At 35.7% G+C, this 11,275-nt stretch overlaps 1 protein-coding gene across 2 annotated transcripts; it reads right to left on the bottom strand.

The window, feature by feature from the left end:
• Window positions 1–227: 227 nt before the first annotated feature.
• On the bottom strand, window positions 228–10,452 carry LOC103720612 (peptidyl-prolyl cis-trans isomerase CYP21-1). Of its 2 annotated transcripts, XM_008810408.4 has the most exons (7): window positions 10,187–10,450; window positions 9,292–9,370; window positions 7,828–7,875; window positions 4,618–4,641; window positions 4,273–4,455; window positions 678–753; window positions 228–600 (listed from the first exon to the last, which is right to left on the bottom strand). In XM_008810408.4, the coding sequence occupies exons 1-7, from the start codon at window positions 10,265–10,267 to the stop codon at window positions 438–440; spliced, it is 654 nt and encodes a 217-aa protein (XP_008808630.1). In that variant the 5' UTR covers window positions 10,268–10,450; the 3' UTR covers window positions 228–437. The 2 variants fall into 2 exon arrangements, with proteins under 2 accessions (XP_008808630.1, XP_008808632.1); XM_008810410.4 differs by lacking the exon at window positions 4,618–4,641 and having other exon boundaries at window positions 10,187–10,452.
• Window positions 10,453–11,275: the final 823 nt, after the last annotated feature.

Raw genomic sequence — 11,275 nt, 5'->3', positions numbered from 1 at the left:
TAAAGTCCGAACTGAACTTGATGTAACACCCATGGTATACACCCCTCGCAACTGCAGATATTACAAGGCTACAGTCATCAGTGATTAACATAGAAGGGAAGAAAAAAATAGAAAAAACTATTGCTTAATGCTAAAAATTCATGGGAATAGGGGAAATGTGATCGAAAAATACAACCAGGGAATAATGCATCACAAAACACTGATAAGACAAAAAGAAAAAAAAAATGTAATGCCAACTACTTAGCAGGGAAAACCTTCCATTATGTGATTCAGATGTAGCATCATTTTTTTTTTGGGTACAAATTCGGATGTAGCATCTTTTCATTGGTACAAGATCATACAGGTTAAGCGAACACCAGGCCTCAAGCAGCCTGTCAAACTCATATACTATCACAGAATCAGCTCTACATTGTTACAAAATGACAGCTGCTGATTGCTCAGCTTTCCTCATCCCATTGGCTTCTGGGTATCTCCCCACAGTCAACAATGATAACCTTCTTCCTTGGTTTCCCACTGTACGTCCCTGCTCCCCCCTCAATTGCGTAGACCGTGTCCATACCATGAATTACTTTACCAAAGGCAACATGCTCTCCATCCAACCTAGTTCACGAATGTAGCAGATGTATCAAATTACTTGGCAATCCTAGCTCTTACATGGTTTGAGTTCCGCATTTTACCAGCTTGCTTTAATAGTGGTTATAAAGAACTGGGATCCATTCGAATCTGGCCCAGAGTTCGCCATCGAGACAATACCTGAAAATAGGATTAAAGTAGGATTGAAGTAGGATTACTTATTCATGTAACCGAGGAATTTAAAATCAAAATTGCCAAAGATAAATTTGAGTGCAATATACATATAACATACTGGGCTATACCAGCATTACAACAACACAAATAGCATTAAGAATTTTGTAGAATTTGTGCAAACAAATTGAAGGCCACAGCAACCATCCTTAAGAAGAATACAGACAAAATTTAAATGGCTGAGCTTTATGCTTTTGGTAATGGTCATATTCCACGGATCAACTAAACACAGCCTACATAGCATGTCCAGATGACCTCAAACAACTTTTTGTTATTTACTGCTTCTAACTTCTAACCTCTCAATCAAAAATAGAGTAAGTTGCATATGCCCATGGTATCTCAAACAACTTTGGACTATTGCTCCTAGCTCCTAATTTCCTCTACCAAATTCTTACTCCCCCAATCTTTGCCAAAAATCAACTTTTAGGGGCTTCTGCTTGTGGTTTCAACATTTAGTCCCTTTTTGCAATCCCATTACTTTTATCGAGTTCTTATCATCTTTTCTTCTATCAGTGTAGTTGAATTGTCATGGTATCATACTCAATGATGTACCACATATCATTTAATCTGGTTTGCAACTAGCATATCAAGAATTGAACTATCCATCTAAAAATTTACTGGGCAGACAGAATGAGAAATGGCAAACTACTTTCTTTGGTTAGCAGTATTGGCTTCTTTGAATTCTGTTACTTGATCTTTGTCTTCCATATTCAAATCACCTTGATATTATTTGGGCTGCAAATTCTCTTCATTTAGCGTAATATTTAAAACCCTCTCTTGTATGTAAATAAAAATGTCAAAATTCATGGTACTCTCATATGTAACTTGCATTCTGACACCTTTTAAAGGGTTTGACAATATTTCTATCAAAAAATATCCTAAATGTTTAATAACAACTAAGAGTTTAAACCAATCATCAACAAGATTTGCCATTCATGAACTGGAAACAAGCAAGTTTATGAAGTTAGAATGAAACACATTTACCACTGATTAAGTGATGTCTCATCATTGGCTATAAAGAGGGAAGTGAAACAATTCCTAAATGAAACACCAACAATCGAGACTTGTTTTGGTTTTACAAAAATGATAGTATTAAATTCAAACAGAACAATTTGAAGCAAAGTGAAGAACTTAAAGAAATATTACTGACAGAAAAAGTTGAAAAATGAATGTGTTTTTATAATTCAAGATGATACTAATATTCAAAGATGGATAAATAATGTATTTGCCCTTTCAAATGAACTCGGTGATGCAAATAATGTAATACTGTTATTTCTAACTTTATGCAACTATGTGCAGATAGGGACATCATGTAATGCAACCCTATGTCATGCCCATGCCCTGACATGTAATAATTTCATGTGATAATGGTTTGAAGATTACATTATTAACATCAAATAACGCTAATCTATAATGAAATCATGCCAATGTACTATTGTTTAGTAATTAATGCAAGCATACTGCAAATTATGCTTGCCTTACGGAAAAATACTAGAGAATGATGCAACAGAAAACAAAGAAAATCCTTAAAAACCATTAAAAAATCCAATATCTTCCTCTTCTTCTTCATCGGGGCATGAAGCCAAATATGTACATTTACAAGACATACCCAAGAACATGACATCACACAAGGATCAGGTGGGCAGGGGGTTTGATTGCACTCGTTTGCTATTAGGACTCCGTCCATAATTTGCCTTCAAACAATTAACAGCATTAATTCGGATATGCAAGAGAAGCCACCCTCAAACCTCACCAAAACTTTTCAGAAGACTAACATCAGAAGTCACATGGTAGTATTTATTATCTTGTTATTCACCACAATGAGGCCTTTGTTTCTGAAACTACACACATATAGGTTGAGTTGTAATATGTAACGGATGGAAATAAGGAGTTTGCACACCATATTAAATTTAAAGACAATGGTTGCAAAATGGAAATCTAAACCATTGGATATGACCTACCAGGTCTAAAAGGTCTCTAAAAAACCTTATATTTCAGAGGTTTTCAGAGATCCCTTGCCAATTCATCTCCCCAAATCAAAACACTGTGTCATGCCATTGGAAGTTTTTATTTGGGATTACTTGATGAAAAGACAAGAGGTCTCCAAAGCACGTGTTTTTTTGTTTATTTACAGGCATTCTAGACCTCGCATATCATATTCAATGGTTTAAATTTCCATTCTGCAATCCCCATCTTTGAAATTGATACTGTGTGCAAACTTCTTCATTATAAACACAACCTCTGCCCCACCTCCATAAAAGCATGTATAACATATCCATATATAATACAGCATAGCCTTTGAGAAACAAAGGCCTCGCTGTTATGAATAACAAGATAAATTTTATTGTTTCTATATATGTATAGTGTATGTGTATAAGCAAACCCTACTACAGCACTTTAAACAACATATAAGCCATCTCACATCATCAGAATGTCCACAGAGAAACATCCAGGCCCTCTACCAAAATCTCTCTTCATCACAGTCACTTGTGTCTTCACCTGTTTACCTCTGCCCCCAACAAAACCCGAAAAAAAAAGACCCTCCAGGAAGCCTTTTCTTGCATCTTTGATGTACCAGCTTTGTTTCTTAACGAATCGGTGATAGCTTTCCCATCTTTTACATCAAGAGAATAGGTAATGAGATGAATGAGATACAAGGTTTGAAGTGCAGTATATGCCCCTGTACCTAGTCATCATTTGCAGATACTATTGTGCAGTACATACCAGTACATACCATTGTTAGATTAATTTTTTCAAACCTTGACGTTCAACTCAACTCGACTCAACTAAGCCTTAATCTCACTAGTTGGGGTCGGTTGTCAATCCATTTCCTCCATTTTGGTCTACTTAGGGCCACACTTTTTGAAAGATGTAACAAAATCAAGTCTTTTCTTCCTTACAACTTCATCCCATAAGATTTTCGGTCTACCTCCACCCCACTTTCCTTCTACATATGTTAAATCACTCCTTCATAACGGTACATCCCTCAACCTACATAGTACATGCCCGAATCATTTAAGACGTCCTTCTCTCAATTTGTCCTCAATTGATGGTACCTCCACATTTTTACGAATGGCTTCATTTTTCATTCTATCTTTTCTTGTATTACCACACATCCATCTCAACATTCTTATTTCAGCCACACTTATCTTGTGTATTTTTTTCCAAACCTTGATGTGACAAGATATAGCAACTTTTGCAATCAAAACTCATGGCGCTACAAACTATGGACAATAATCAAATAAAACTTAATACCATATGATTGCATTCTAGAAGAGGTAACCAATTATAGTATGACTTACACTAATGCATATATTTTACCTCCATAAATGAAAAGGAAGTAGATATATAAGAAAAATTAAGAAAAATATTTTTCATGAATTAGCAAATTATAAGCTGAACTAGAAGTACAACCAAAAGCATTCCAAGCCCAAGAATGAATAAGAAACATGAATGTAATATCTCAACCTGCATGTGAATGCTTTATGGTGAAGTTCTCATCAGGAAAGGTGCCACCATATATAGATTCACTACCCTTGCCATCCCCATGAATGATATCACCACCTTGAATCACAAAACCAGATATTATGCGGTGAAATGGTGTTCCCTTGTAGTGAAGATTCCTTCCCCTGGCTCCCTTGCCCTTTTCACCTGCAAACAGAAAATGGCATCATATAGATCTGTGGTAAGTGTTAGTTTGATGCGAATACTCAAAATTCTTCTGCAGTTAAAGTGTAAACGTTTCGAGATAATCGAGAACATTTAACAATTCAGAAACGCAAACATAGAAAAGCAAATGATAAGTAAAAGTACCTGTGCAAAGGGCCCTGAAATTTTCTGTGTGACAAAAAATATTAGATATCATGTCAGAAGCAAGTTTTTTAAAAAAATCATAGAGTTACAGATGAAAATATGTAAATAACTATCAAGAAGCAATGATTGGATGAAATAAATAGGTTGATCATCTGCTTAAGACAGAATAAGGACCCAAATACAAGCTAAGGACCACTACTAAAAAAGAGGGGGAAAAAGAAAAGAAATATAACCAAACTACAGCAGTGATGGCAGCAACAAGATATGGTTAATAAACAAGACAGATAAACTTTAAAAAATATTAATGTCCAAAATGAAATGCATTTCTCTTTATAAATGGAGTGGTAAAGAAATACTTACTCCTGGGAGAGAAGATGCCAACAACAGCACCAATACTAACACCAACAAACTTCCAAAGCGAGAGTTCAAAATGCTACAGTGATTAGTCAATTACAATCAAACATAATTTTTTGTACAGGGGCCTTTATTTCAAAAGCAATAAAATCATCATTTCTTTTTTAACCTCATAACCATAACCACCTAAGAGTATTTGAGACTGGCTTTCTGAATTCAGGTTCTTCAAATCCTTTTTTACAACTTAAATTCTCACATCAAGGCTTTCATCTTCTACTTAGACAGTTCGATGAAGATATCTGAGACCATCTCCTTAACGCAGTCACAAGTTCAGCAGTGGGGAATAATTCGGCAAGGTTGAAAATTTCGGAATTCAGAAAAAATTGGGTAAAAACTGAAAAGATCGGGTACAAATTTGTGAAATCAAATTAATAAGTAAAAATATAATTATTTTAGATATATAAACTTAGATAAAGAAAATCAATAAAAATTAAAAATTACAACTTTCAAGTATTTCATAATCATTTTTCATCAAATGCATCCCAAGAGATATATCGAATATATTGAGGCAGAAAAAAAGGAGGAAGCCAGAAAGTTCATTTAGGAAACGAGAGTAATGAGCATTAAGTTCCCCTAATTAATTGTTTTAGAAGATTAGAGCATGGGGCCTGAAGATCCTTTAATCCTTTTAATATTCCCATGTTCATCATGTCTCACCAGTCCCAAGACTGAAGATCCAGCCCCTTATGCTCTTATTTCCTTTCTTTTTCTTAAAAAATGTTATGGAAACTCCTTCTGTTTCAATTTCTACCCTGATTTTTTTAAAATTTCCATTTCCCTAGTACAGCATGTCTTTTCTACCCATGCGCAAGATGGTGACCAAAGTCTGACCTAATCGTTATCTTGCGATTTATTTGCAAGATTCATGAATTATACGAATTACTCGCAAACCATTCATGAAGAAGTGAATAATCTGAAGAATAATTCAGATGAGCTTCATATCACAACTAGTTCATGAATATTTGAAAAATTCACCAAATATTGTGATCATGCTCCACAATGAGCTTCCTCAAATATAGCTATACATCCTTATATCATCAAATCAAGTTCTCCATCAACTTATCCTCGCCAATGCAAACCCATAAACCCCTAAAATATCCACTCCTCAATCTGTCTTAGTTTTACCACTCACTGAACTATGTGTTCTTGTCTTAGCACATTCATCTTTATTGCTAGGTTCTTCCATATACCCCAAACATTCTGATTTACACAAATTCACCATTAAGGTGCCAAGGCATGTAAGATCCCTTGGTCACATAACAAGTCTCTACTCCATCCACCGAGCTCTATCTCTATCAGAGATGTTTTCATCTATTTCTCCATCAGTGTACAAATAGCTATAAAACTAATCACATTTTGACAGGACATCATTTTCATGTCTACTTCCATCAAAGTTGTACACAAAGTCTATGTTTGTTCTGTAGATTTTATGTTCCTATCCTCTAAACGTTTCTTCCATTATTCCATTTGAGCATTAACACGTATCAATCTTTTATATACTAGAGTAAGTTCATATATAACTGTTGCAAAGAGACATGTACTTGGTTAATCCTTGCTGCGAGCCTGCCAATGTAGTATGCTTGTCCCCTGTTACTACTTATGATGCTTGTCGCTATCTCAATATCACTTTATCATTTCTTTATGGCTTTCTTGCTATCCAATTACCTCTAGTGTATATTTTCTCCTATTCTTTCTCCAAATACATAGACATCGTGTGTAGTTTTTTTCCTCTTTTTCTTTATATCTACTTGTAGCTTCTTTTGCTCAACTTTTTGGCATTTTTAAAAAAAAAGGTGAAAATACTCTAGCATGGTTGTTATTTTCTTTTCTTTTCTTATTTTATCACCCTTTCTCATAGCTTCATAATGTGGCTCGTGAGTTGAATTTGAAAATATGTAGCACTCAGTGCAATTTCTTCTAATGCATAGTCTCGAAAGTATAGAATCAACCCATCAACTTTGTCGACACAATGCGATGATCACCATTGACCAACTATATTCACTAGTTGCAACAATCCAAGTTCTTGATGGGATAGCCGACTAACATACATACAAATATATGGTTACAAATAATGTATTCTCTTTCATCAGACAGTTAAAATATCAAAGACTGATAGAAAAGGGAAACTAACTATGACGATTAGGCATCTACATATATTAAAGACTAGATAACAGCAAATACACATTTAAAATCATAACCCGTCAAACTTACAAATATTAAAAATACCCAGAGCTCTATAGTAGAAAATAAAGTATAGCCAAATAGGCCATGGGAAAAGTAAGGCATCTTTTAGGAGAAAGAAGTTGACCACCCTAACCTAATGCCAATATAGTGATCTACACCATAATTGGATCCAATTAAGTATCAGATCTAAATGTTTCTGAAAACCTTCTTGCTATATCTATTTAGGATCCAGTCCTACTCTCATAATTATCACCAGCACTGAATTCAAACCAATGACCCAACTCTATTCAGCTTATAACCCTAGAGAAAGTATTAACAGATAGAGGTGCACCTCTGACAACAGAGAGAGCATATAGTGGTAATTAGTACACGTATGGAAGGAACCAACCAAAAGGTGATCCCGTAATATCTAGAAATGATGATTAAGTTCCACTAGTCTTGAAACAGGAATCCACTTCAGCAATTGTTGACAACCCTTCCATCAATACAGCAAACATCATACAATACATTTTAAATGAAATCATAAAAGGATCTGGAAGACAATGCCAGCATGCGTTTGATATGAGGAGCTATGTAAACCTTAGTATAAAGCCCAGTCAGACTAAAGCATACCAACAGTTTTTGGCACCACTTTTCCATATAATCCAATGACAATTCTACCTGCAAAAAAAATCAAAAAAAAAAAAAAGATGAAGGAACATAGCAATGCTACACCTTTTCTAATATCATCTATCAAAACATGTAAATTGTTCATGATGTGATACAGAAATATAGTTTTTCAACCGAATTTTCAGAAAATCATGATAGATTCGGCAATACTAGACTTCATGGCTTTCAACAAAATTCTACAACTACCGTTCTTCACAAAAAAGGAGCCCACCATGACACAAATTACTTGTATATCAGCAGCTAATTTTTCACAAAAGTTAACATGAAAAAAGTTCATCTTTTAATTCTCAAATTTTTTTATAATTTTCCTCACAAAAACAACCAATCATTGTGTGTCTAAATTTTGTTAGCTGAAAAACTCTAGCATCTGTACTGTGCACAACAGCTTATGGAATTTAACAACAAGTAGTGAAAATAAGATGATTTCACTAAATAATGTAGTGCTTCTTGGTATGACGTATGGCAAGATGATAGTATATCCTAAATACCTACTAATGGTATGATGCATCGATTTACCGCATCCTGAATTCACTGATTTTGATGATTTTGAAAATAAAGATACAGTTTGTAATTTTTTCCATCTGACTAGCACTTGAAAGATTTCAAAAGAATGGAGTGTGTTAATTTGAGGGTTATCCATTTCATAAGCCAAAAATATCATGCACAGATGCTATAATCATCAACCCCCCAAGAGGTCTAGATGCTTAAGAATTTTTGACACAATATTGTCCATTTAACTACCATAGCTTGATCAACTAACAGACATAACATAACGTGCACATTTACATACATATATACACATACATCATACATACGTAGATATGTATAATAGCTACATGCAAGTTTTACTAAACTGGCTGTAGACAATACTATGTCCTCCAAAATGCTGTCTCAATTGACGCATGAATGCATGCAAAAATAGAGAAGAAACCCCATTTCTTTCTGAACCTCTAGTTGGAAACCAATTTTCAACAATACCAACATCTGAAGATTAATTGAAGTCACAAACATTTTGATCATTCATTCTTTCTTTCTTTCTTTCTTTTTGTACAGGACTCTTTTTTATTTTTTGTATTTCTTATGAATATTTATTTTTTCTTGATAAGTCATATTTTTTTTTCTTTAATGTGTACATTGAACATTCCATCTAGTCTCAACAACATAGATTGTGATTTTAGTGTGGGAGCATGCACGGGTGGATGCATGTAAGTGTGTGTGTGCATACATACAGCGATATGAATTAAAATACATCGAGAACTGAATATAAGAACAAGGTGCGTTAGCACGTTGAACCAAGACAGCCATTTTATGAACATTTAAAAACTGATATAAGCCAGAAAAAAATTCGACTTACGAGCACCAAACTGTTAATATAAATTTAGATCCAACACTCTCTAGCGGATTTACCTGTATGCTGACCATCAATGTCAACCTCAAAGTAAATTCTATGAGTTATATCAGGCTCTTTTTGCACTCTAAATTCCTCCTGTAAATAAAAACAAACATTTTCTATAAGATAAGACGAGAAATTGTCCTTTCTTTGTCAGGTAAATAGGTGAAAACACTGAAAAAAGATTAAAGACGTAACAGATTAATGGTTTGACCTGGTGTCATGATTTTGGTGAAAGTTGCTAGGATCAAGGTAAAAGAGGCGATACTAAAGAATTAACAAAAAGCAAGCCAGAGAAACCAGATATTGCACAGCAATCATTTGTTTACCAACAAATTCTCTGGAAGAATCATTTGTTTACCAAAAAGCAACAGCTGTAGGTTTCAAAAAACTCCATAAGAAACCAAAACAGTAATCATTGCAAAAAAAATTCCCCCACCAAGCAAAAACAAGCAATACTGCGAATCTCGAGCATTTATAGCATATGCAACAAAAACTGCATCATTTAACATTACCCAAGCTCAAATCAGCAAACAAAGACCCACGTCAAGGAACTCAATTCAAGTCTCAACCTAAACAAGATGATTCTTGTAGAAAATTACAAGATAAATCACATTTATATGGAAACCCCTGAGACATTAATAATTCTCCGCAACTGATGACCCAACTAACAATATCGACATCAAAAAGCTCTCTTGGATAATCAAAACCCACATCAAAAAGCTATCTTTTTTCTCTCGGACCAAATCGAAACCCCACTAAGCTGACAATTTCTCCCTCCTCGGGGAATCATCAACAAATTAAAGAAATGAATCGGTTATAAATGGGATCTGGAAATCAGGAAGAGATCAGAGATTGGGAAATTGAGAACGGAGAGCGAAAGGATCGGGAAAATGGGTTGGAAAAGGAGACCTGGACCGGTCTGTGGGAGATGGAGAAGGCGAGAAAGACGACGGCGAGGACGAAGAATGCGATGAGGGCTTTCCGAAGCATCGCGACCTTCTCCTATTAATGTCGGCAGCTCCGCCTTCTCCTTTCCACTCTCCCTCACTTTTCCCCCTTCCTTCCTCCCTCCCTCTCTCTCGCCACCATCACACCAGCGATCAGCTCCGGTTGTCTCTCGTTTTCGAGCCTCAGGTGTGATCAAATTCCGGAATAGATCGCGTGAGATTAGCGAGAAAGAGGAAATTTAAAGAATCCAAAATATAAATTTAGATTGGTACATGGTCCTAGGATCCATTATGGGCCCGGCCCAGAATTAGTCTCAATCCAACCTCTTCCTAGCCATTGAACATCTTGGTGCAGGTTACATATATTAAAACCTAGAATCTATTCATACTCGACATGAGGTATGGTATGGATCTTCTATCTCATAGGCTAAGCCCTGCTCTAATTGGACTCGGGTACTATTATGCCTCAAATATGTTATTTGGGTCGATTACATGATGCGGCCATATGAACCCTAGAGCGATGCCCGATACATCATGCAAGGCCCGCCGGCCCAGAATTGGTCTCAATCCAACCTCTTCCTAGCCATTGAACATCTTGGTGCAGGTTACGTATATTAAAATCTAGAATCTACTCATACTCGACATAAGGTATGGTATGGATCCTCTATCTCATAGGCTTAGCCCTGCTCTAATTGGACTCGGGTACTATTACGCCTCAAATATGTTATTTGGGTCGATCACATGATGCGGCCATATGAACCCTAGAGCCATGCCCGATACATCATGCAAGGCCCGCCGGCCCAAAATTGGCCTCAATCCAACCTCTTCCTAGCCATTGAACATCTTGGTGCAGGTTACATATATTAAAATCTAGAATCTATTCATACTCGACATAAGGTATGGTATGGATCCTCTATCTCATAGGCTTAGCCCTGCTCTAATTGGACTCGGGTACTATTACGCCTCAAATATGTTATTTAGGTCGATCATATGATGCGGCCATATGAACCCTAGAGCGATGCCCTATACATCATGCAAGGCCTGCCTTTTT

This window comes from Phoenix dactylifera, chromosome 18 (genome assembly GCF_009389715.1).
Source record: "Phoenix dactylifera cultivar Barhee BC4 chromosome 18, palm_55x_up_171113_PBpolish2nd_filt_p, whole genome shotgun sequence".
In the NCBI taxonomy this organism is placed as follows: domain Eukaryota; kingdom Viridiplantae; phylum Streptophyta; class Magnoliopsida; order Arecales; family Arecaceae; genus Phoenix; species Phoenix dactylifera.
The sequence above is the reverse complement of the archived record's forward strand: the minus strand, read 5'-3'. Positions and strand labels throughout refer to the sequence as shown.

Coding starts and splice junctions, on each gene's coding strand:
- LOC103720612 (XM_008810408.4), bottom strand. CDS start 10,267: ATGCTTCGGAAAGCCCTCATCGCATTCTTCGTCCTCGCCGTCGTCTTT. Junction 9,371..10,186: donor TCTCCCACAGACCGGTCCAG/GTCTCCTTTTCC, acceptor TTTTATTTACAG/GAGGAATTTAGAGTGCAAAA. Junction 4,642..7,827: donor AGTGGTGCCAAAAACTGTTG/GTATGCTTTAGT, acceptor TTTGTCACACAG/AAAATTTCAGGGCCCTTTGC.